The sequence below is a fragment of the Esox lucius genome, chromosome 16, assembly GCF_011004845.1.
Source record: "Esox lucius isolate fEsoLuc1 chromosome 16, fEsoLuc1.pri, whole genome shotgun sequence".
Lineage (NCBI taxonomy): Eukaryota > Metazoa > Chordata > Actinopteri > Esociformes > Esocidae > Esox > Esox lucius.
The window spans coordinates 27,327,955-27,355,313 of record NC_047584.1 but is presented as its reverse complement, the minus strand read 5'-3'; the positions used below and the strand labels follow the sequence as shown (position 1 = coordinate 27,355,313).

At 43.3% G+C, this 27,359-nt stretch overlaps 1 protein-coding gene across 1 annotated transcript in view; it reads left to right on the top strand.

The window, feature by feature from the left end:
• Positions 1-252: 252 nt before the first annotated feature.
• The window catches only part of LOC105016515 (transmembrane protein FAM155A), a 102,175-nt gene continuing 75,068 nt past the window's right edge, over positions 253-27,359 (top strand). The window contains exon 1 of the mRNA XM_010880411.4: positions 253-1,573. Coding sequence (XP_010878713.1) covers positions 836-1,573 — 738 coding nt within the window. The 5' untranslated portion in view covers positions 253-835. The remainder of the gene's footprint in view (positions 1,574-27,359) is intronic.

Here is a 27,359-nt window from a genome sequence, read left to right as displayed (position 1 = left end):
TAGTTGGGCTGGTGCCATAACCACCTCAACGGCATAACACTGTGCATGTGTGTGTGTTTTAGTGTGTCATTGTATGAGTGTGTTCATGTGTTTTAGGGTAGGCTGTGTGTGTGTGTGTTAGTGTGTGTGTGTGTGTGTGTGTGTGTGTGTGTGTGTGTGTGTGTGTGTGTGTGTGTGTGTGTGTGTGTGTTAGTGTGTGTGTAATAGGTAGTAAGCTGCTCCGCCACTGCGCAACGATGGAGCTATCGCAGCGATGGAGATGACGCAAACGGACTCTGCTACCCCCAAAAAGTCTTTCAAGACGAACATGGCGGCAACTTAACCCAGATCCAAGATGACTGTGGACATCGGGTGTAATGATCCAAGGTATTCTGCCCGGATAGCCTACGGACCGGAAAAAATCACCTGGGGTAGCCTGCAATCAAACGGCTTTTGCTTTCTCATAACTGAATAGGGGAAACGGCAGCAGTAACGGCAGCAGCACCAAGAATCTCGCAACAGCTGGTCTCTCTGCGCGCGAGCACAACCCGGGAGAGCAATACAGAGGGAGCGAGGCGCGAGGCATGCGGTTACAGAGAACGCGGTTTCCCCCCGGAGAGCCATGGAGAACGGGGATGCGGCAGCGCGAGGCTTAATCTGTGCAGGCGCGCTAATTGGATCGGAATAACACACCGACGGTGTCGGGCGCGAAAGAGGAGCGCCCAGGACCGGCCGCGGCACGGCAGCCAACCCTTACCGAGGAGAAATAACCGGAGACCATCTCCCCAAGTCAATGAGTATAGTGGCAGAGGAGCCCCCGCGGTGGAGTCGGCCAGAGCTGCGCTTTTCCTAAAATATGACCAGGGGTGCTTGGATGTGTCGGCAGCAAGATGACGGCTTAAAAATCTGGTTTGCACCCCGAGAGAACGAGAAGCCATTTACCGAGTCGGAGAGGGCCCAGAGATGGCGCCTGTCGCTGGCCTCTCTTCTCTTCATCACTGTCCTGCTCTCTGATCACTTGTGGTTCTGCGCCGAGGCCAAACTGACGCGGACCCGAGACAAGCGGCTGGACAAGCGGCTCGCCTTTACGGACATGGCCGGGTACTCAAACTCCACTTATCAACATCACATCCCCTCATCTGACCTCCATTTCCCCCACAGCCGCCTCGCCAGAGAGCCAGATGCTATTTTTATAGGGAATTCTACCAAACCTCTGTGGCGACTGGACACCTGTCACCCCGACAGCCTGTCAAAAGACTGCTTCACTTTCACGGACGCAGAGCCCGTGTGCCTGGGCCTCTCCGGGGGCGGAGAGGAGGGGACGCAGTCGGCGGACGTGAATCCGAGCGATTTGTACCTTTCTTTTTGTAATTCTTACTCTCTTTTGGATTTGTTTAACGGGTTTACGAGTCCGGGCAATATAAGCTGTAGCCTGGACGTGGCTGAGAGCGACACGCTGGGATGCAGAGAGTGTGTACGGGCTTACCAGCGCTTTGACCGGCAAGCTCAGGACAACTACCGGGAATTTGAGCTGCTGGTTGAGAAATACGAGAAGGATGAATACTCGGTCAGGACATGTATGGAAGAATGCAAGGTAGGACGTTAATGGGTTGCAAATATATAGCCTAACATTAGGCCTATTCGGTTACTTTTTTGTGTCAACATACTTATGCAAGGGCTAGGGTGGATATTCAGTCGTCATGGTTACCAATATCTATCACGACGTGGAATGCATTTCTTTAGAAGGCTTGTCTTTCAAAGAGTTTGTGAGACGCGTCACAACACTTGACTATAATGTATGCGCGCGTGTGCATCTATGTGCGAGCACGAGCGAGCGTAGACGCGCACTGGTGGATTATTTCTATGCTTGTGTTGTCGCATAGCCTGAAACCCACAGAAAGTGAGACTTTGAATGTGCTGTTAGTAGCCTTTACTGTGTTGTTTCAACGGCTGTGCATAGCAGGCCTAACCCACAAAAAATTGGTTGTCAAACCCCGATTAGGTTCTTTCCTCAGATGGAATCGTTGCATCACAAGTGGTGTCAAAACCGACGGGATCTTTCAACTGGATACCAATTCATGCCTCTTGAGAACAGACCAGTGAGAGACAGAAACCAGTGCTCTCCAGATCTGCTAAATCTCTCGCTCTCTTCTTCGCACCTATTATTTCTCTCCCTTTCTTTTAGTGTGTTTGTTATGGGATGTTGGCCTGTATCCTCTCTAATGTTTTGAAACAGCCCAGCCAGGCCTCTGTAGTGTGGCGTGATCATCCATTACCGTGTTGGAGGCAGAGGAACGGGGAAGGATAGAGAGGAAAGCAGCACAGAGGTGATAGCATTTCAATCATGTTAATAGCGCGCCAGTGATTTCTGCACCTAATCCACCGGAAGGCTTTTCCATTGTTCCTTTTTTGTTGTTCTTCTGCTGACCTGTCTCTCTGTTGCACAGAGCAGTGCACCGCTTCTTTGGATGGTCAGCACACACCAACTCACTGTTATTTTCAAGAGACTAGGTTGTGGATTGGGTCAGTACGTGCTGTGGTCTGAGTTCTGCCCAGCTTGACTGACGGTTTTCACTAATATTAAACCACATTGAGGGCAAGCACACACACACACACACACACACACACACAAACTTGAACTGTAGCCTAAAATGTTATGTGCATGGTTGTCATGGTTGTGCTTTATCCAGCGTGGTGTAAAGCAAGCAATGTTACACAGATTAGGTTAGGGACAAGTAAAGATTAAATTGATTCCCCTTTCATTTATTGTGCAGAGTATTGTCTCTCTCTGTCTCTCCACTTCTACCTCTCTATTTCCTCTATCATGTCTCTCTCTTGTCTCTTTCTTTCACTGCCCCCCCCCTCTCTCTCTTTCTGTTGAACCGTGTGTTCTTTTCAAGAGTTGTGGTGTGTCAAGGGGATTCTATAAAAAGTAAATGAGGAAGAAAAGCCTGTTATAATAAAGTATTTTACAGTAATAAAGTTTAGCTCTTTTAAAGTAACAAATAAACCAGTGAAGGTCATTTTAAAATCAAATCTTTCTCTTATCCCTATTTCTTTCTCTCTTTCATCCTCTCTCTTTAGCTGCCTATTTCCTCTCTGTCTGTCTCTTTCTCTCTCTCTCTCTGTAGTTGGCTCTGGTTCAACTCTGTATGTAATTCCATGTCCTTGTGAGGTTTTTGCTGTCCGTGGTGCTGAGATATATAGAACCAGGAAGTACAGAATCATGCCAGGCCAGCTGGTTGACAGGTGGTTGACATTAGCAGCCTCCTTCCTTTAAAATAAAAGACAGCCCTCTACTCTCTCAGTAGATGTTTTTCCAAGATTCACCTGTGGCATTTCTTAAAAAGATCAATGTAGTGTTTTTGAGTTATGTACAAGTCTTACTCGATGGTTATGATCTCTGTTGTCCTTTCAGGTGGATGTCCATAGCAACGAGTAAACTCAAACATTGTTACAGGCTCATTTATGTGGCCATTTTAAGAAAACTGCCATTTTATCTATTCTGTTAGTTTTTTTTAGCTCCATGTGAAAATACATGTGAGCTCAGATCACTATCTTGTCTCCTGCTAACAATCCCGAAAGTAATTCCAGCCAAGCTGCTCTGATTCATTAGTCCTTCCATTACTTAACCCCCTGGTCTGGGAATTCCCTACCATCCAACCTTAAATTCCCAGGTGAAGTTCAAAGGAAAGGTAGAGGTTTGTTGTTTTCATTCATTGTCACTAGTTGGCACTGCCCTATTTAAGGAAACAGGTTGTTTTGCTGGAAGTTTTTTTTTCTCCAACGCAGAGGCACTGCAAATGATGCTGCGCCATGTCTTTATGACTTGTGCTGTTGCTGACGTGATGCTGTTATATCAGTGTTCAGTGTCGGATTCATGTCAGGCATCTGTTGGTCTGTAGAAGCTGTGCCGTCCAGGTCTCCCCTGGTTAATAAGTAGAGGTGGAATTAAAATGTAAGTGGGATCATTTGAGACGTAGATCCGCAGTGTAGCTTTCATTCTGCTATAATTGACTGAATAAGGAAAATTTAAACAAGATGGTGGACTGAAAACATCACGGTCACTCTTTAGAAGTTGTGGTTTCAGACACCTGTGAGTGCCGTGTTATAGAAAAACAATGCCCTTTTCTGTCCTAAATACTTCCTGTGTCACCCTGATAGCCTTCCCCACGATCTATCTTGACATCACAGCGGAATGTTTTAAAGATATAGACCACAGTGAGTTTACCCAATCCTACTGTACTGACTGTATGTTACTTCATCAGCGTAGTCTGTCTCTGGTTGGTTGTAGGACTCCATATGTTTCATTAAGGATGCATATCTGGTGATAATCATGATAGCGATGATGATCGGGGATGATAACGATGATGGTGATGACAGCGGGGATAATGGCTATGATTAATCCCCCCGCCAACCCCCCCCCCACACCCCCCCACGGCCCACCGTGTTCGTCCCGACCGGCCATTCTGACGCGAGGATGAACAGCAACAGGATATGAGGTCCGTGTGGAATGAGCCTCCTCCTGGACGGTCTGACGGCTGCGGAAGGGGAGCTGACCTTGACTGCCAGAGGAGCCGGCGCTCCAGATGGGTTGGGGATGCAGGGCTAGGGAGGCGGGCGGGAAGAAAGACGGCGCGCACGTGCCTCGGTGTGTTTGCGCGTTTAAATGCTTTTGCGTTCATTTAATAATCTTAGTGAGCGTCCGCATATCGGCGCTATTGGTTGTCGGCGTTTTATGACCCACTCTGCCGTGTCCTGTACACGGGTCCGTTACATGACGTCTGTCTTTAGTCACCTGACCAGCACCCCCCGCTCCAGGCTAGCTGCCGCCAAGCTCCGTCTTAATGGAATACGTTTCCAGCTGGGGCGTGTGAAGCCTCTTACTCTCTCAGACACTTCTGATTTGCGGATGGAGATCCTGTGTTAGTGTTACCTTTGGACACAAACACGGCACTTTAGGCCTGAATTACATAGTGTTCCTGCCCAGAGAACCACGCCGGTGAACTGCGAGAACCGCCCCCCCCGCCCCACCCCCGGCAGAAATTAGGAAATGATGACCTTTCCGTTGTTCTTCGTCTTTTAGAGGCCACTGGCCTGGCAGAGCTCTGATGGTACGGAGAGAGATGTCGAGTACAGTAGCTGAGGTTAGGGGCAAATTATGTATCGAGCAAGCAGGAAGAAGAGAGAGAAAGCAGGAAGAGAGGAAGAGAGAGAGAGAGAGAGAAAGCAGGAAGAGAGGAAGAGAGAGCAAGCAGGAAGAGAGGAAGAGAGAGAGAAAGAGAAAGCAGGAAGAGAGGAAGAGAGAGAGAGAGAGCAAGCAGGAAGAGAGAGAAAGCAGGAAGAGAGAAATCCAATCAGAAGTGTGGTGGTGGTTACTCTGACCACTAATCCTCTCCCACACACAGAAGGCAGAAAGCAGGTTTCATGTGTCAAAGGACTTCTGGGCACTCTATGTGGCACGACAAACACACGCACACGCACTCACACAAGTGAGTGTGTTTGTTTTACCACATCCCATCTAGGTATGCTTTCTCTCTCTGTCCCCACCCTGTCTATGTGTGATCTTTACTTCCTTTGATCTCTGCGTGAACCTGGTTCATCACATAGCATCTGTGTCAGTGTGTGTGTGTGTGTGTGTATGTGCATGTGTGCCGTCATCATGTTCACAGAGCCCAGAGTATCCTACAGGTCCAGACCTGCCCGTCTCTTCCGCTGTAATTTAATTTGCACTGCCATTCTCCTGCTCCTGGGACCCCGTGTCTCTGAGGTTCAGTCTACTTCAACATGCTGATCCTCTCTGATCACTGCCCTGCTCTGGCAGCATGGCGGCCGCGTATGTAGGTTTGCATGTGTGTCCGTGTTTATGTGTGTGTGTGTGTGTGTGAGTGGGGGTAGGTTGGTGGGCACCAGGAGATTCTCATGAAAGCACACATATTAACAATGAGCACAATCTGTTTCTATATCATCAGTCCCTTTCTCTGTCTCCCTCTCCCTTCTCCTCCCTACCTCCCTCTCCCTTCACCTCCCTACCTCCCTCTCCCTCCCTCTCCCTTCACCTCCCCACCTCCCTCTCCCTTCACCTCCCTACCAAGCTCTCCCTTCCCCTCCCAACCTTCCCCTCCTCCCTCCCTCTTTCTCTCTGTCTTTCTCCATCTCTGTCTGTGTTCCTCTTTCTGTCCTCTGTCCTCATTTGTTGCTCTCTCAAGACATCTGCAGGTGTGGGATGTTCTCTTCCTGCCACCCAGGGACTAATATATACTGATCAGGGTTAGGGTCCTTCAGTTACTGTCCTGTCTGCATGGGGCCCACTGTAACTCCCCACTGCCCCACGCCCCACTGCCCCACACCCCACGCCCCACTGCCCCACGCCCCACTGCCCCACACCCCACGCCCCACACCCCACGCCCAACTGCCCCACGCCCCACTGCCCCACGCCCCACTGCCCCACGCCCCACTGCCCCACACCCCACTGCCCCACGCCCCACTGCCCCACGCCCCACTGCCCCCGCTCCACTGCTCCACTGCCCCACACCCCACTGCCCCACGCCCCACTGCCCCACGCCCCACTGCCCCATGCACAACCCTTCATCCCTGCTGATGCCTGCCATCTCTTTCATGCTTTCCGTCCTCTATCAGGCTGGGAAAGCATTTCTCTCCTTTTATTCTCTCTTCCTCTCCTTTTATTCTCTATTCCTCTCCTTTTATTCTCTTATCCTCTCCTTTTATTCTCTATTTCTCTCCTTTTATTCTCTATTCCTTTCCTTTTATTATCTTGAACGGTTCCTCACAAAAATCACTTCCATCTTGTCTTTCATTCACTGGCAGTTTCCCCTTCCCTTTCTTTTATACTATTCTCTTCCTCTGTCTCACTCTCTTCCTCTGTCTCGCTCTCTTCCTCTGTCTCACTCTCTTCCTCTGTCTCGCTCTCTTCCTCTGTCTCACTCTCTTCCTCTGTCTCGCTCTCTTCCTCTGTCTCACTCTCTTCCTCTGTCTCGCTCTCTTCCTCTGTCTCACTCTCTTCCTCTGTCTCACTCTCTTCCTCTGTCTCACTCTCTTCCTCTGTGTCATTCTCTGGGACTTCGCCTTTCTTTTTCTCCCGTTGCAGAATTCATGAGACAGTATTATTTGTAGTGCCTACTTTTTTTCATGGTAAAGTGACCACAAGATCCCCTTGAATGTCAGATCTTGGAAGAGAAAACAGGAAGCAAGGCAGGGTTTATTCACAAGGAGGTCTGTCTGTAATGTTCACTACTTGTTGTCGAGGTGAATCTGACATTTTTCAGCTAGTAAACATTCCACTTCCTGAAGTTCATATTACGATGCCTTCACAATGCAGGGGGAACCACTAAATGTCACACAGTTCATCCACGGTTGAATCAAATCAGTACACACATAAAGCCGGCATCTATACAGGCTCCCTTTCTCCCCTCCATGTCTGTCTCCCGGTCTCTGATGGCGGCTGTGTGTGAAATGTAATTACAGTTGTGTGTTTTCTTCCAGCGGCAGCAGCTTAGCTACAGGCCCACTGGAACAGGGAAACTCTCCTCCATATTAGCTGACTCTGTTTATTTCTCTCCAGGCACACAGATAAGGAAATATGTGTCTTAGACAAGCGCTCTGTCTCTGTCTCCACTGCCATGGAAACGTGTTGTCAACATCCCAATATGTACCTCTCTCTGTCCACCAGTGGAACATGTATCTTTCTCTCACTCGCTGTCTTTCCCTGTCTCTATTATTCTCTCCTTTCCCCTCCCCTTTCTCTCTTTAATTCTCTCTCTCTCTTTTCCCCATGACTCTGTCAGAGAGACGTAGTCCAGGAGAAACCTGTCAATATCCCACCTCGCTCCTGGACATTCTGTCAATATTCCAGTTTATTCCTGCTTTCTTTCCAACAGCTATGATTGACTACTGCTGCATGTGTGTGTGTGTGTGTGTGTGTGTGTGGCCTTCGACGCATGCACGTGTGTGGAGCTCTGTGCATTTCTCTGGCGATTCTTTTGTGGGTGTATGCGTGTGTTTTTCACATCCGGGAAGCAGCTCGATTTTCCAAGCCACTCACCACAGAACAGCAGAGCACCCCGGCCAATGACGTGATAGCCTGCTGCGTGAATTCTTTAATGAATCCAATTCTATCAGATCTTTGACTGGAGCCTCAGTAAATCCTCCACATTCAGTCAGTGTGACCACACTTGTTTTCACCGTGTGTTTACCGCATACTGTATGTATGAGTTATTTTGTTTGGAGAGAATGAAAGTGAGAGGTACACACACTTAAACGTTTTCATTATAGGTTGTGATTCCTAAAATCTCTATTTGTTTTCCTGTGTACGTATCGCTCGCAGCGTCTCTTTCTCTTGCTATCTCTATCATTTTCGGACTATCTCGCCGTGCTTTGGGCCTCTCTAACACAGGGGAGTCCATTTATAAGATGAGCTCCTCAGTAATGGCTACTAGCTAATTAACGACTTAGAGAGACGAAGCATCCAGAAAGCTTTAGGAGAAGTGGCGCAGAGCTACCCCGTGACATCATCGTGACCCCTGACCTGCCTGGCAGCCATGATGGGCAGGAAGGGGGAGTAGCACATTAACACACAGCAGGAGATCAGTGCTATTGGAGCCAAAGGAAAATGGAGGCATCACAAAGACTATATATCCATTGCATACCTGGTTCATTACAATAATCTTTTGAGGTGTGCTGGATCTTCTGTTTTCTAAAAATATCCTCATAACTGGGTCTTCTTGGACAGATTCCCCATTATGATTCATAGAGTTTGTCCATGATCCTATACTGTAGTTCTAAGTAATCAGCTGTTTCTGCTCCGAGGCTGTCAACTTAGGTTACCCTTTGTTTGGTTAGTGCAATGCAGTGTTAGGTTACAAAATACGTAGTATTAGGGCTGTCAAAGTTAATGACACGTTAACAGATAACATAGTTAAGAAGCTGTTTGTTATTTGTATCTATAGGTAATTTTTTACTACATTGAAACTCACAGAAATGTATGTAGCTAATTTGTTGAATTTTTAATTTTGTTCCAACCATTGATGGAATTAGAACACTAAAATGGACCATTCATTTCAAATATAATATGTGTAATCAAATGTGCAGTTGAGTAAAATGTATTTAATATTCTTTAGTTGTGTTGTTGTCCCACCTATCTTAACTGTACAATATTCTGGATAGGACCATCTGATTATTTATTAAAAAGATATTTTTAGAAAATGTGCATGTCTACCAGTGCTGTGATATGTTATTGTGTAAAACAGAACATTTGATGAGTCTCCAGCATTCTACTCCAACATTCAATTCCCTGCAGTTCACCAACACATCCACACTGGCTTACTTCAGCTGACAACAGCACTTACAACATTTTTATATGCAACTGGTGATAATATCGAGTTACATAATAACAGCACTTATAGCGTTCCAGTAAAATGCTAAAATTTTTATGGCATAATAACATACAATTCAGAGGTTATGTTTACAGAAAATGTGTACAACACCTTTATTTAAACCATTTCTATATATAATGGGACTGTTATCGAGATGAAATGGAAATGGACAATCTCTGATCTGTCACACTCCTGACATGCTCTGCTTTTCATCCTCAGGTAAAACAAGAAAATGCTTCTCCCCTGACGCAGTTTTAAATTGTATTTTCCTCCGCAAGAAACGTCCGCTATTTACATTTGAGTAATATACAGTTTAGATTAGATTCAACTTTATTGTCATTGAACAGTACAAGTACAGTACAACGAAATGCAGTATAGCATCTTACCAGACGTGCAAATAGAGGAGGGCAGAAAATGTACAAGTAATTACAAGTGCATGTATATAACCAGTGGAATGTGTAGATGTGCAATGAGGCAAATGCAGTACAAATGGCAATACTAAATGTGCAATAAGGTAAGTAGAGGAGTTCAGAAAAGTACAAGTATTTAGCCTACAAGTATTAAGTATATGTATATTAACAGTGGAATGTGTTAAGTATGCTCTTATGCATAACTACTTACAGCAGTGAGTGCATTTTTGTCCTTGTTTTTGTTGTTGTACTGTGCCTCACGTGTGAAGCAAAGACCGCAACCCTGATGTTGTAAACGCCACGATCTACCGATCTGAGATACACGGGACACATGATATGTAGCAGGTCGGTTACGGCGAAGATAAATATCCAAACCTGTAATAACATAATTGCATATGAGTCATTGTTTGGTGGAGGCACCTTTGGCAGTAACTGCATTTGTGGACCTGCAATATATTACAGTTATTTACAAAACCTTTCCAGCTCGGTCAGGTTACTCGAGGAGCGTTGATGGACAGCGGTCTTCTTGCGGTGGGCAACTCAAGGACATTTGCCTTTTAATTCCTTAGCCTCCCTTATGTAGCTTGTCTGTGTGTCTCAAGTCACCGTGATGCTGAAAGGTGAGCATTGTTCTGGTCTTTTGCGTTCTTGCTGAGGGAAGCAGGTTTTCCTTGATGTCTGTTTTGCACGTTGCTCAATTCAATTGTCCCTCCTACCCTGACAAGTCTCAGTCCCTCAGTCTCCGACAATAAGAAATATCCCAAGAACATGAAGCTGTGCGGTCCTTTGGGCAATTGTCAGATCACAAAATGTTTTTTTTTCACATTGCTACAGAACGTTTTGAGTGTTTTTTTGGCTTCAAATATGGTTAAAATGGTTCCTATGGCTTCTATCTAACTTCTTCATGGTGTGGTGTTTGCTTTGCGAATCCCTTTCCAGCAGTGAGGAGCATACAGAAATGTTTAAATTGAATCAGAAATCACGTGAATCGCTATAATTTAATAACTCAGGTGGAAGTCGATTATTATGAATGTGTGATTTAAATGTGATCGGTTACCCCTGAACTAATGTAAGTTTGCTTGTTATAAAGCGCGTGGAGAAGTGCCCAAACATGATATTTCAGAATATATTCAGAATAATACATATATTCAGAATAATACAATTATGTTTGGCAGGAAGATAGGTGGAAAAATATCTTAATTTAAATGAAGGAAACTGGCACTGACAGGACTGAATCAAGGGGGTGTAGACTATAGAATCTGTATTTGATAGCTTAATGGTGTCACTGTCTTTGGAAAGTTGATTGGCATCCGTTTCAGCTATCCTGGTCATGGTTTCAGTCAGGATTGTTTTTCTCCTGCACTGGCTCAGCTGATATCTCAGAGCTGCAAACATGGTGCTTCAGTAAGGAAGAGACAAGCTGAGAGAGGGACATTTGTGTCCTTTGCATCATTTATGTTTTCCTTTCCGGAACGACTTAAAATGCTAAGCCAACTGAGCTACATTAGTGTATCTTTTCCCTTTGTTTCTCCTGTTTTTTTTTTTTGTGTGACTATTTTAATAGCCTGGTGTAATATACTGGTGTGGCTGTTGTTTTTCTATTCCCGGAGCAGATGCATTGGGCACTCTTGGTGGGTGTCTTCTAAAACACATTTGTCCTGGTTTTGGACAGTGCCGATGAATGTCATTCAGAACCCCCTGTGGTTTGTTTGGTTTGTAAAAATGATTTCCTTCATTAGTTACCTCTTTGTTGAGCAATCTTTTTAGGTTAGTCATTAAGAAATATAACGCTTTATGCCCCTTCAAATCAAAGCATAGTGCGACTGTAATGCAATGCAGAGCTTGAAATGGAAAACCTTTCTTTAGGGCTAAATTAACAAAATACAGAAAAGCGTACTATTGTTGCAATTTTATTCATAATCATTTTAAGGTCCTACTTGGTATAAAAGAGAAATGTATTGGAATTAAACCAAGCTTAACCTACAGTACTAACAAAACCTTTGACAGAGTCTAACAGATAGAGGCACTAATACTTCTGTCTATCTCTATTTCACACACACACACACACACACACACACACACTTTCTCTCTCCTTTCCTCCCTTTCACCCTCTCTTTCTCTCTCCCTCACTCTTTCTCTGTTCACCCCTCTATGCCCTCCCCCTCTCTCGCATTTGTCGTTCCCTCACAGCTGTTTGATGAAATTCTCACATTGTTGAGTCATTCGTTGCTCACACCACTTTCTTCTTCAGAGAGAGGGAATAGGAACACTGTGAGAAAGACAGACAAAGGCCAAATACACACACACACACACACACACACACACACACACACACACACACACACACACACACACACACACACACACACACACATTAAATAAGGAGGGGGTAAAGAAAAAGAGAGATAGAGATAGGACACACAGGAAGAAAGGATAGGGAGCAATAAGTGATAGAGAGACAGAGAAAGGAGATAGAGAGATAGAAAAAAAGAGGATAAAACAGAGATCCACAGACTGCAAAAAACTAGGACAAGAGGGCCTATGTCAGCTCCAGTGACATATTTCCTCTGTTGTTGCAGACAATTCATTTGAGCATCTGTATAAGAATTCCTGTCTGTGCGTGTATTATCTTCACCATTCCGTTATAGCCCTATGGCTGAAGAGAAACAATGGCTTTATTTATTATAATTTTTTATTTGTATTTTTTTCAAGACAGTTTTCCCTCCCTGTATGAAGAGAGCCAGCCAGGGTCAAACATTTTCTACTTCAGCCTATGGCATTTATCTCCAGGTTTATTGCTGCTAAACCATTCAGTCAAACAGGAAATAATGTTGGCCATGCTACAGCCTAGGTTGAACAATTTATAGATTTCCCATAACTGTTTTGATTGTTAGTTTTGGGGCTGATGTCCAACTGAGCGTTCTACTCAATGAAACCTTAATTACAGCCGATGAAGCTTTGGGCAAAAGTTCATTACAAAGGCTTGAAAACATGATACCATCTCTAAAGAAGGCAGCTTGTTAATATTCAGGGGAGTCCACCAAATTTTAGCTAGCATCAATAGCTATTCTTGACAGAATTTGTTAGCTAACTTTTTCAGTCAGAGTGCATTTGGTAATGACAATATTGTTTTCTACTAAATATTAGCCTATTTTAGCACTGTAAGAAGAAACAGTAATTTCCTGCTTTTTAAAGTCATTAGCCAGGTTGTGTTTCTGGTCATCAGTATGTCTGCAGTGTTTACAGAATTAGCAATCATGGCGATGACACGACTGAGTGATGGAAGTGCCATCTATAAATGCAAAGTTAAGACAATGTGAGATGTCATGCGCTCGAAACCTGGAAGCTGGTCCCTGGTGAAATTGTGGTGCAAAGCATTAGGGGATATTAGAATCTCTCTGGTCAGTACCTTGTATTATTGAACACAACAGTAGAGCATCCCAGTAGATGCTGCCTGCCCGCTCCTTGTTGACATCCACCTTGGGGTTCTTCTGTTCAAGACTTGACACATCCAAAACCTTCATCTCCATCTGAAAAGGTTTGTGGTCCAGTGCTTTGGTTACTGTCTGTTATGTGGCTGTACGATATGATGTGAACAATGATTAGCATTATTAATAATAGTGTGTGATGGATCCCCAGATGTTGGGCCATGGAACAGAGAGCCGAAAGCCATGTGTTTGTGTATGTGTGTGTGTGTGTGTTAGACTGCTGATGAATTCATGTGTGGGCTGAAGCTAAGCACATCCTTACGCCCACACCTTCCTCAGTCACAGAGAATAATCTGATTGTTTAGAGGATGAAAACACTCATGAGTTATGTCAGTGTGTGTGTGTGTGTGTGCTTGCCCATGTTTGTTTGCATGCCGACCTTGTGTATGTGTGTGTGTGTGTGTGTGTGTGTGTGTTTGTAGATGCCTGTCAGAAAGTGACAGTTCGGCCAGGGTAGTAAATGGATCCAAAGAGAGAGATAGAGAGAGGGAGGGAGATGAAGAGAGTGAGAGAAACATAGAGACACAGAGGGAGAGGGGGACAGAAAGATATTGAAAAAAAGAGAGAGAGAAAGTTGTGTAGTTCAGCTGGATAAAGTGTTATCAGTGGTCACAGAGGAATGTACACTAGATGATGTCTATGGAAGATGTCCACTAAGGATGATGTCTATGGAAGATGTTCACTAAGGATGATGTCTATGGAAGATGTTCACTAAGGATGATGTCTATGGAAGATGTCCACTAAGGATGATGTCTGTGGAAGATGTCCACTGAGGATGATGTCTATGGAAGATGTTCACTAAGGATGATGTCTATGGAAGTCCCCTGCCTGTATGTGTTCCCTAGTGCCAGTGTATCACTCTGTTTTTTTTCTTGTTCTTTCTCTCATTCTTTCCCCAGTCTTCTGTTCTCTCTTCATCTATTACAGTATGTTCCACCCACAGTCAAATCAGCATATGTAGAGAGTCATATACAGCATGAATAGAGTCATATACAGCATACATATAGTCATATACAGCATACATAGGGAGACATATACAGCATACATTGAGAGTCATATACAGCATACAAAGGGAGACATATACAGCATAAATAGAGCCATATTCAGCATACATAAAGTAATATACAGCATGAATAGAGTCATATACAGCATACATAGAGAGTCATATATAGCATACATAGAGAGTAATATACAGCATAAATAGAGTCATATACAGCATACATAGAGTCATATACAGCATAAATAGAGCCATATACAGCATACATAAAGTAATATACAGCATTAATAGAGTCATATACAGCATAGAGTCATGTACAGCATACATTTAGTCATATACAAACATAGAGTAATTTACAGCATAAATAGTCATTTATAGCATACATATAGTCATTTACAGCATTAATAGAGTCATTTACAGCATGAAGAGAGAGTCATAAACAGCACAAAAGAGTCATATACAGCATACATGAAGTAATATACAGCATTAATAGAGTCATTTACAGAATAAAGAGAGAGTCATACACAGCACATAGAGAGATCGTTTGGCCAACACCACTGAATGTTCTGTGAGCGGCACTTTCTCATCCATAGCTGTTGCTAAGTGATAATTCACAGTTTCAGGTTGTGCTGTATATTTCTGATAGTTTTCATAACCTTTGAAGCTGCCCAGTGAAAGCATACAGGCAATTTGTTTAGACCACAACACAGTACAGACTTGGACACACCATTATTTCGAATTCTAATCAATAAAAACGTAATGTGGATTTAGCTCCTCCGTTTGTCAGCGACTCATTTTATAGATGGTTGTTCTGTCACAACATTTTTGAGACCATGTTCCTACGTTGGTTCAACTGTATGTCCACTAGCAGTGTAATGTGCAGTGTAATGTGCAGTGTAATGTGGAGTGTAATGTGCAGTGTAATGTGCAGTGTAATGTGTGGAACTTTCCATTTCTGTATTGTGTCTCGTAGTTTGGTCCAGTGTGCGAGTGAGCATTCTAGCGTTTTGTAGCGGTGCATCTGGGTTGCCTGGTCCAAAGTTCCTGCGGATGCATTGATACCTTCATTACTTATTGATCTACCATTGATCTGTGAACTCGCCCCCCCCAACCCCCCCACCCCCAAACACCCAGACTGTTCAGCAGCACTGCTCTCTCGCTCAGCAGCTTTAACAGAGAGTAGAGGCTTTGAGGATTAGGGCGCAACTGAGCTCAGTATCGTTGCATCTAAGCACCAGTAGGATGGAGGCGAACACACCTATTAGAACTTGTTACAGTCCTGTATGTCTCCTTAGCTCTTCCTGATCTCTGTTGATACACCTCAAGGCAAACATAACGCTGTACAGTCTGTACAGTACCTCTGTGATGCCAGTCCAGAATAATGACACTGTGTGTGTGTGTGTGTGTGTCTCAGTCGGACTGTGTGTTACTGTGTAGATAGAAACATTAACCCTGAGAGTTTACCCCCACAAATGACCCCCCTCCACATTTCTCTGTTCATCAACCCCCCCACATCTCTCTTTTTTCTCCTCTCCCTACAATTGATCCCCCTCTCCACCACTCTTCCCCTCTGTTTCCCTCACTCTAAAAGCTTCCCACTCTCCATCTCTCTTTCCAGTCCTCCTGCCCTCTCTTTCTCCTTTTCTCTCCCCGTGTCTGTCTCCTATCTCTCTGTTGGGTTAATCCTCCTGTGTGGTCCCTCAGCTGGATCTTTTAGCAGTTCTCCTTCCCTCCTCTATCTTAAAGGATTAACACCCCATCAAATACTGCCCCTCCCTTCAGCCCCATCAGGTTCCAGCTGGAACCCCTTGCTGCAGAGCTTGTCTCCCAGAGAACATCAAATGTGGCAACACACTGAATGAGAGGTGCTCTTTAGGTTGGAATAGGGTATTGTACTGATGGATTATACCCAAATTGTATTCCAAGAAAACAGAAGCACTAGGTCTTCTCTCTCTCTCTCTCTCTCTCTCTCTCTCAATAACTTCACACTGAAATTAATAAACAGCTTAAAAGTTATTTCATGTCATCAAACCTGCTTCTGAAATGTCCATAAGTTGCGAGTAGATCTGCGTCCCTCCACAGGAAGAGTTTCTGTACCAGAATGTGTAATTTAGTGGGAATTACACAGGCATCAGGATGACATAAAAAAGGCTGTGATTGCTTACATTATATTATTTATTTGTGTATGAAGGTCATGTGGGGTTCCAGTAGTTAACTGTACCACTATATGGAAAAAACACAATATGTACTCAAACCACCATATATATTTGGATTTAGTCCAACTGCCACCAAGATACTGCAAGAAATTGTTTCAATTACTAATTAAACTACGGTGTGTGTGTGTGTGAGCGCATGTGTGTGAGTGTGTATCTCCACAAAGAGGGTTGAAACGACTTATTGATTTCCAATTTGGAGCGGAGTGGTTAGGTCTTGGACAAAGGGGGGTCAGTAAGGTGGAGGATATTTAACCCAGAGATGAAGCTATGAAAGGTGGCCTGAGAGCAGACACGGATGGTGCAAAAGAGTCAATGAGAGAAGGCAGGAGCACACACACAAAGCTGCTGGTTGGAGGATGTGATGGAGATTGAATGACAGAGGTCTATAAAGGCCGTATCACATGCAGAGGGGAGTGGCTACACTGTCAGAGTCACAGCCCTCTCGAACCCTCTCACCTCCTGTGATTCATCTACGCCCTGTTTCTGTCTGGTTCATCTGAGACACTGTGCAGAGACTCTCTGGTGGAGTAATGCCTTCAACCGTGTGTGTGTGTGTGTGTGTAAATGTCTGGCCATGTATGAGTACTAAAAATCCCCTGAAAAGACAATAAAACTGAAGATGGACATTCAACCTAGTAACTAATAAACTTTTTCTGATTAGGGGTTAGGTTTATGGTAAAGGTTACAGCTCTAGTTAGGCTCTCATTTGAATCAGGCCTAGGGGTTTGGTTTAGGTCAGATTTAGGATTTAGAATAAAGAACTAGGGTAGGTGTTAGGCTCCTCTCTCTCCTTCCCTCCCTCCATTTCACTTTGCCTCTCGCTTCCTCTCTCTAACATTAGGTACATGGTTAAGTTTACGGGTAGATTTAGGGTTTGGGAAAATTGAATGTTAAATAGGAATCATATTTTTTGTCTCCATAAAGATGGCAAAGGATAGTAGTGTGTGTGTGTGTGTGTATGCTGCAGATTCCTTGTCAGGGTAATCGCCTTTCTAATCTGTCTGCTCTGAGTCTCTCTGACATTACAGCTCTGATTAGCATGGCAGCTCTGCACCAGTGTCAAACTGAAGACTTGTACCACGGCACAAAGTATAAGCTCTCTGTTTGCCTTCAGCGTGTCTGTATTGGCGCCACACACTAATACACATCAAACCATTATCACAGAGCGGTGCCCCCCCCCCAAAAAAAAACTTGTTGGCTTGATACTTGGCATCTAGTCTTATCAAGGAGCTTTTAATAAATACGATTTGAATTTAATGAATCCGATGAGTGATAATGTAATATATCATATCCTTTCATTATGTGTAATTAAAGCAAAGGCGTATTCCACAATATTGAATGATTTAATGAAGAAATGAATTATCCTCCCTGTCTTCCCCCAAATTCATTATGCTGTAGGAGAGAGATCTTTCACTCTACAACTGTGCGTGGCTGTGAGATAGTGGACGTCGCAGAGATGTGGCGAGTGAGGGAAAGATAGAGCAATGGAGGGAGAGAGAAGAAAGAAACAGAGGAAAAGAGATATTGTGATTGAGAGAGCAAGAGAGTGAGAGGCTTAGAGGAAGAGAGACATGCAGAGAAAAGTGAGTGTGTGATTGATTGGAGAGTGAGGGAGAAGGGGGGAGGGAGGGGAGGGGAGGGAGCAAGAGGTAGGGAGGGGTAGGGAAAGATGGAGGGAGGGATAGAAAGGGTGGAAGAAGGAAAAGAGTTGGAGGTGTAATGTGATTGGGAGAGAGAGACGGTGTGGAAGGAGTGAGAAGGAAAGAGTATGGGAGGGAAAGGGGTGAGGGAGAGATGTGGCTGAATGTGAGGGAGGGAGAGAGGAGGCAAAGAGAGGAAAAAGAGATGGAGGTATTGTTTGATTTTAGAGAGCGAGAGAACGAGAGAGACTGAGGGCAAGAGGGAGAGGGAGGCCGAGAAGAGAAGAGTGAGAGAGTGATTGATTGAGCGAGAGAAAGAGGGAGAGCAGGCAAGAAGAAAAAGCGATGGAGGTATAGTGTGATTTAAAGAGAGAGAAAGGGAGAGGAGGCAAAGAGAGGAAAAAGAAATGGAGGTATAGTGTGATTTAGAGAGAGGGGGTGTAGGTAAGGAGGGAGGGAGAGTTGAGTTACTATGGTAACAAGAAACAGGCGCTGGATTGGAGAGCGAGAATGAGAGAGAGCCCTGCTGTATTAAGTGTAATGAATGGGGAACTCTATATTGTTATTCCTCCTTTACCTTCCAATCCATGTTAGCCTCCAGGTCTTATTCTTGCCATTCCCTACTAACTCACTGCCCCTATGTTACCAAAGGTTTGAAAAAAAAATGGTGTACGCTGACAATTCTTCAAACCTTACCGGTTTTCTCCCACTAAACACGGACCAACGGCAATCTCTTTTGCAGGGACATTTTTAGGATTTAAGGACATTGGGTGCTTAGCCCAAAGCCACAGGGCATACTGTAGTGAAGGCATCTGGGGGAACTGTTTCTGGGAAAGGAAAAAAGCTTTTCAGCACCAAATGGATCAGTCTGGTCCATATTGACATGAACACAGAGATTGCATCTCCTAAGAATTTGTAGAAAAAACATGTAGTAAAAGCAGTTAAACTATCGCTTCCAAATTGTTCCAGGGAAAAGTCTAGCTGGTGTTATGTGCAAGTGATCTGAAAGTGGTCATGTTACATCAGGGCTGCCCAGCCCTGTTCCTGGAGGTCTACACTCCTGGAGGTTTTAACTCCAATGATTTTCCTGGAGGTCTACACTCCTGGAGGTTCTAACTCCAACTGTGTTCCTGGAGGTCTACACTCCTGGAGGTTTTAACTCCAACCCTGTACCAAACCTAGTTATTACAAGAGCATGTTATAACAAGCACCTAACACTGTAACACACCTGGTTATTACAAGAGCATGTTATAACAACCACCTAACACTGTACCACACCTGGTTATTACAAGAGCATGTTATAACAACCACCTAACCCTGTACCACACCTAGTTATTACAAGAGCATGTTATAGCAACCACCTAGCACTTTACCACACCTAGTTATTACAAGAGCAGGTTAAAACAACTACCTAACACAGTACCACACCTGGTTATTGCAGAAGCATTTTATAACCACTACGTAACACACTTCTTAGTTTAGGTTTAGTGGCAGGCAATTCCAGACATTTTCCTTCTCCACAATAATTAATCCAAAACTTATTTACTGAGGTTTTCTTTCGTGACAGATTAAAAAGAGGTCAGAAATATTCACAATGAGACAAGTTCTTGTGAATGATGAAAGTAGGGACTTCAGATGAAAGTAAGGAGCTGTCACATGAGCTGAAACCAATGATTTCAGCTCATGTGACAGGAGCAATAATAAATATTAGATGTTGCAATCTTCAATTGGCTTCTATTTTAAATGCATAAGAAAGCAGAAAACTGATTGTAATGAGTGTAGTATAAAACTTTATTAAGAATGCATGTGAGCTGTAGAAACTTGGCCAGCATCCCACAGTCAAGGCCAGCATCCTGGAGTCAAGGCCAGCATCCCGGAGTCAAGGCCAGCATCCCGGAGTCAAGGCCAGCATCCTGGAGTCAAGGCCATCATCCTGGAGTCAAGGCCAGCATCCCAGAGTCAAGGCCAGCATCCTGGAGTCAAGGCCAGCATCCCACAGTCAAGGCCAGCATCCCGGAGTCAAGGCCAGCATCCCGGAGTCAAGGCCAGCATCCCAGAGTCAAGGCCAGCATCCCGGAGTCAAGGCCAGCATCCCGGAGTCAAGGCCAGCATCCCGGAGTCAAGGCCAGCATCCCGGAGTCAAGGCCAGCATCCCAGAGTCAAGGCCAGCATCCCGGAGACAAGGCCAGTATCCCGGAGTCAAGGCCAGCATTCCAGAGTCAAGGCCAGCATCCCAGAGTCAAGGCCAGCATCCCAGAGTTAAGTAGTACATATTGTTGTTTGAGATCTTTAGTCTTTTGGCAATTTCCTGTAATAGAACCCTCAAATGCTGATGCTTCAGATACTCAACTAGTCTAAAGAAGAAAATAAAGTTTAAAATTATAAACTTGGATTAACAAACACAACATGCCATTGGAACACAGGAGTGATGGTTACTGATAATGGGCCTCTATACAGCTATGTAGACATTACATAAAAAATCTGCTCTTTCCAGCAACAATAGTCATTTACAACATTAACAACGTCTACACTCTATTTCTGATCAATTCTATGTTTTAATGGACAAAAAATAGCTTTTCTTTCAATAACAAGGGCATTTCTAAGTGACCCTGAGTTTTGAACGGTACTTTATATTGTCAACAATGTTTATTGTCTAGATAGCCTAATTAGCTTATTTAAGCTGCTCTTTTCTGTGTCTGTTTTTGCTGTTAAAACAGGTACAGGTGCAGTGCCAAGTTTTCCAGCTATTGTAGTGCACCAAGGCACGTTTACAGATGCAGTGTCAAGTTTTCCAGCAATGGTAGTGCACCAAGGCACCTTTACAGGTGCAGTGTCAAGTTTTCCAGCAATTGTAGTGCACCAAGGCATGTTTACAGGTGCAGTGTTAGTGCTAACACAAACAGTGAAAGGTACATTTCTAGACTTGTTTGCTGCTAGCACAAAAAGCGCAGTTTAAGAGGCTTTACTACTAGCTCACACAGGGCAATATTTTATATAGTTAAATGCATTAAACACATGTATTATGGTTTGCATTTTTTACTATCTATTAATGTTCTGCATTATACCATGTTTAATGTTTTGTGTGGACTCAGCCAAAGAGGATGCTTGGCAGAAGCTAAACAGAACCCTAATGCAATCCTTAATCCTGTATATGAATGAAAGAGATAGACCCATGGATAGAAGCCAGAGAGGGTAGAAGAGAGACAGACAGAAAGAGAAAAAAAAAATAGATGGCAAATAAGGGATGTGGGTCAGTAGAAGATGATAACAGTCATACCAGAGATGATGCTCCTGGAAATCTCGTGATGTTGCTACACAGGGTTAAAAACTCAGCAACATTACTGTTTAACATTGGACGGGGCAACAGCTAGCCTAGCTTGCTAACACACAGATGAAATAATCTACTGTTTAACATTGGACTGGGCTATAGTTAGCCTAGCTTGCTGACACACAGATGAACTAATCTACTGTTTAACATTGGACTGGGCTATAGCTAGCCTAGCATGCTAACACACAAATGTATTATTCTACTTTTTAGCATTGGACATGGCTATAGCTAGCCTTGCATGATTACACACGTATTAACGTTTCTACTGATTTACATTAGACTAGGCTATATATAGCCTAGCATACTAACACAGAGCACACTACCCTAATATTCAACATGGAACTGGAATATAGCTTCTCTTACATGCTAGCAGTTGCATACTGCTGAACATGGGGAATTCTTTGCAGTTTGGAGCAGTTGGTGCATGTCTATGTTTTTGTATTTTTGTAAAAACAAAGAGAGGCTGGTAGACGGAGGGAAAAGAGGGACTAAGGCATGATTTGATGTCTATAATAAAGAACAAGGGAACAGGAAGAAAGTCAGAGAATCAGAAAGGTAGAGACTGCAGAAGTGTGATGGTACAGAACAGATTCATACAGTTTGTCTCTAGTGTCCTTGGTGACACAGATCTGCAGAAGAGTGAAAAACAGGGAGAACGAGTCAGCTGTCTTCTTAGTGTACGACCAGTCTCTGGGGCTCTGACTGAAATTTAGGAACTGCATATTTGGGAGTTGTGCACAAATTATTTCAATAGTTTTGTGAAATTAGGTTTCCAATGCAGCATCATAACATAATCTCTGTTCAGTTCTAAGGTACAGCTGCAATATAACATTTTATTTTGTGTTGCTGTACAATATTGTGGCTCGGGGGCTGTGTCAAGCTTAAGCTATCGGCATGGCTGGATGGGTTAAGCTGAGGTTAAATGTTGGGGGTGTACAGTCTCTGGCTTGGACTGGAGATAAGGATTGAAAATAAAGATGACAACCTGGAGGAATTGTAGTTGTGGTTGTTTTGTCAAACAAATGTTGTCACCTCTGTCCTGCCTGGCTTGCTTTTAAAAACAATGTTCAACTGAACCGTCCAACATCTCCACAAATACGTTCTTTTAGCAAATTACATCTACTGTATTGGGGTGGATCAGAAAATAAACGTCTATTAAAGTGATAACATTTTACTGATGAAATATACAGGGCATATTTAGTTTTTCTGTGAGATCAGATGAGTTTGACTTTCTCTTTTTACCAAACTCAAGCTGATCATGGGGGATTTCAAAACTATTCTGTGGCAGTAAATACAAGTGTTCTTGATTAAAGTAGCCTATCAAATAGAGGACACTATTCCACAAGTCTAATAACAAATTGACATCTCCCCAACCACTTAACTAATTATCGGCTTCATGGTGAACTTTAACCGAATGAGAAATCAAGAGCCTAAAGTTTTAGGTTTGTTATTTGGGCAAGTGGGGCAAATGCGGATTTTGGGAGTGCAGGTGTTGGCTAGGACTAGCCCCCAAGGATCAGGTGAAGAAAAACCTGTGGAACATTATATTTGACTGCTTCTGGAACAGATTTCAGTGTGCTGACGTTTTGAGTTCACCACCTCCCTCCAGGGCACATAGTGGAGGGACCAAGACTGTGAGGATAGCTGACACAAACCGTACATAGTCCCATACATCCCAACGCACACTCACCTTCCCTTTTCTTCGTCTCACTCTTTTTCTCCTCTTCTCTCCCATCCTCGTCCCTTTTCTTTTTGTTTGTATCGAATGTCGATCTCCATTTCTCTGTTCCAATCTCAGTGTCTCCCTCTCCCTCCCTCTCTCTGTCTGTCTTTCTCTGGTGACTGTGTTTTATTAACTCAGCTCTACTGAAGATTTAATGCTAGTGAAACACGGCAAGCTTAATGGTATGGGATTAATGTATCGTCGCCTGGTAACACAAAAACAGCGAGCTCACTCAAAATGATAATCAATCAGCAGCAAATTAACCAGTGGATACTCAGATGTACAGTCACTGTGGAGGGATGTATGTACAGTGCGCCTACTGCATGTCACATGACATGTAAGGCACCAGACCCAGATTAGCGGTCCACCCCGCCGCACAGAGCCAGCGCTACGGTATCAAGTCCTGGTAAAAGCACCAGACTGCAGGTGTACAAGGTGTTTATTGAATCCCCATCCACTGAACACAGTGAGACTCCCCTGGCGCTGGTGATAAGGACACACAGGGACTGTGGTTCCATTTGTGTGCCTGGCATCAGGTGAATGTGGTTTACTGCACATTCATTTTCCTGTCGGCTGGTGTGTTTTCGATGCCCGTAAAGGACTAATGAATTATGCAGACATGATAAAATACTTCAGGTACAGTGGCAATAAATGACAGTGTGAGAGTATTTTCCTTATTGGGTGACTGGATGTGGCATGCTTAGAGTGTTTGAGGAAAAGGGGCGTGTGTTTGACGAAATTGAGTGTGTGTGTGTGTGGTTGTGTGAGGTAATGAGTGAGGACATGACAAATGGACTTTATGGTGCAGCCAAGGGCACTCTGAGAGCTCAACCTGAGCATTTCAATGGAGTCTCACAGAGTGAACCCTCTCTCCATCTCTTTCTGTCTCTAACCCTCTCCCTCCCCTCTGCCTCTCTCTCTCTCTCTTGCCCTCCATCTCTCTTTTTCTCGCCCTCTGTAAGGGCCAATTTTAATCACGAACAGCTTTCCTAGCTCTATATGTTATGTCTCCATCACATCATAACTACATGACCATGTGTATATTATACGTGTGAGGGTACTACACGTGTATATATGTGTATATTATTAGGCATGAAAATGTTTGAGTTGTGTTACACTGACTCCTAGATTTCCAGAAATACAAGCGGTCTTTAAGATTTTAAATCTGAATTCATCTGAAGAATCTGAATATATTGACCAGTTTGTTATATTAGTCATATGATGAAATAAAAAGGAAGTTATTGTTTATAAAATGAAAATGGGGTATACCTTTTTTTAAGAAACTCCCTTTATCATTATCCTTTATCAAAATCAGCCATACAAACAAGTTAGTTTATTTGAGTGATTTAATTTCTGCTTTCATATGCATTAATTCTTCAGTGGGCGCTAATGTAAAATAATAGGCTACTTTGACTGTGAGATGTCAGGTAAAAGAAGAAAACGGCTATAAAACTAGGCTTCAGCCTAGTTCACTTGTTGTCATGTGATGATAGACAAAAACATGTTGAAAAAGACAAAACACACATTAAGCTTAGCTGTTAGTTATAAAGCACAAGAATAAATTGTTAGCTCAATTTAATAATGATTCTCTGTGTGGGAAAATACAGTTCATATATAGTGTGACAAACAGTAAAACCTGTCACACAATATGATGTAGTGTCACACCGTCTGAGATTTAATGCACTTGAGCACAATGAGCTAGAATCCTAGCAGCATACCCATTGTGACATGGGGATTTAAAAGTAATAATGACAACAACAAAAAAATTGCTGCCAATTTTAAGAATCAAGCTAAAAGACACTGGGAAAGGGTACTGAAGTGGGAGTGCCAAAAATATTTAATTTATTTAAAAAACGACAAAAGAAAAATCCCCTAGTAACACTTCCATCTCTTACTGAGGTGTTTTCAGGACTTCCTGGTTGAAGAAGGAATCCTCCCCCCAAGGGTCTACAAAGAATTGCCCTTTTAAATATCACAATATAGTGTCACGCCATATGATATCCCTTTTTGTAACAACATCTTTTTGATCAGAGCTGACTCAAAATACTACGCCTGGACTTTGAAAATATCAGACTCACAAAATGACATATGTGTAATCTTTCTGTACTTCATTGAGGAGAGTTGCATTTAATCTCCTCAGTTTTATTAGATTTTATATATATATATATATATACAGCCCTGGAAAAAATTAAGAAAGAGACCACTGAAAAATTATTAGTTTCTCTGGTTTTACTATTCATAGGTGTTGGAGAAAAATGTCATTAAGAATATTTATTTGTAGAACATAATAACAGAACACAAATAACCAGAAACATATGTTTTCAGACCTCAAATAATGCAAAGGAAACAAATTCATATGAATTTTTCTTACTTAGGAAGAGTTCAGAAATCAATATTTGGTGGAATAATAATTATTATTTTTTTATCACAGCTTTCATGCGCCTTGGCATGCTCTCCACCAGTCTGTCACATTGCTGTTGGGTGACTTTATGCCACTCCTGGCACAAAAATGTAACTAGCTCGGCTTTGTTTGATGGGTTGTGACCACCCATCTTCCTCTTGATCAGATTCCAGAGGTTTTCAATGGGGTTCAGGTCTGGAGATTGGGGTGGCCATGACAGGGTCTTGATCTGCACCTTGATTGACCTGGCATTGTCCTGCTGGAAAAACCAATTCTCAGAGTTGGGGAACATTGTCAGAGCAGAAGGAAGCAGGTGTTCTTCCAGGATAACCTTGTACTTGGCTTGATTCATGTGTCCTTCACAAAGACAAATCTGCCTGATTCCAGCCTTGCTGAAGCATCCCCAGATTATCAGCGATCCTCCACCAAATTTCACAGTGTGTGTGAGACACTGTGGCTTGTAGGCCTCTCCAGGTCTCCGTCTAACCATTAGACGACCAGGTGTTGGGCAAAGCTGATAATTTGAGTCGTCAGAGAAGATTACCCTACTCAATTCCTCTACAGTCCAATCCTTATGGTCTTTGGCAGACTTCAGCCTGGCTCTTCTTCGCTTCTCATTGATGAAGGGCTTTTTTCTAGCTTTGCACAACTTCAGCCCTGCCCGTAGGAGCCTGTTTCGAACCGTCCTCGCTGTGCACTTCACCCCAGCTGCTGTTGCCATTCTTTTTGTAGGTCACTTGATGAGTGACATTTGAATGAGTTGACGGTCATCTTGGTCACAGTCGTTTTCGCCCTCTGCCAGCTTGGTTGTCCCCAATATATTTTGCTTGACCTTGTTCAAATGAACCGCCATCTTTGAAATTTTCAGGATGGACGCAACATGACGCTCACTGTATCCCTCTGCCAGTAAAGAGGGAATCGAACTCTTCTTTTCCTCACTCAAAACTTTTCTTTTCAACTATTTTGTCATGCAGAATAGTTTTTATTCAAATAACCTTTGAGGTACTACTTGCACTGTTTTTGCCATTCAGCTGGTCCTATTGCAAGAGGAATGTGATGACTTTTCCTCGTTAAATTAGATTTGGTTCAGGTAATCACCTAATCAGTACCTCATTAAGTAAAATTAGGTGTGCCTGTGTTGGTATTTAACAGATACTGGAATGGAATGGCTGCCATACATGTAGATATGGTGATTTAAGAAAAATGGTCTCTTAATTTTTTCCAGACCTATATATATATTTATACAGGCCTGATGATGCCTGTATGGTATGGGATTTATGGCTTATAGTTAAGTCTGTCTAAATATAGTCCAATTTGAGACTGGTGTGTGTGTGTGAGATCCAGGAAGGCCAGCAGGTTTGGAATATTACTCTCAGGAATTCAATTTCTTTGGAAATCGGTGGAAATATGTGAACGCATAAAAACAATGTGCAGGTTTATATCAGCTAATTTACTAGTAAACTATTTTGAAAATGTATAATATTTAAAATCTACTAATGTGAATGAGGCTAAAGTAAAACTACAATTTAAAATATCATCAGATTTTTTATGTGTTGAGATTTGCACTCTGCCTCAAATACTGCTGTGAAATAACAGGTGTACTTCTAGACAGGTGCAGAGGTAAGAAAAAACATGTCATTGATGTTCCTCTGGGTCTTGTGATCAATGTAGGATGTGAAGCACGCTGTAATGTGTTTGCTCGAGTTTATGTGTGTGTGTGTACGCACAGGTGGGTTGCCCTGTGTCAGATTTCTGTATTTGTCCGGGCCTGATGTGTCTGTGTGT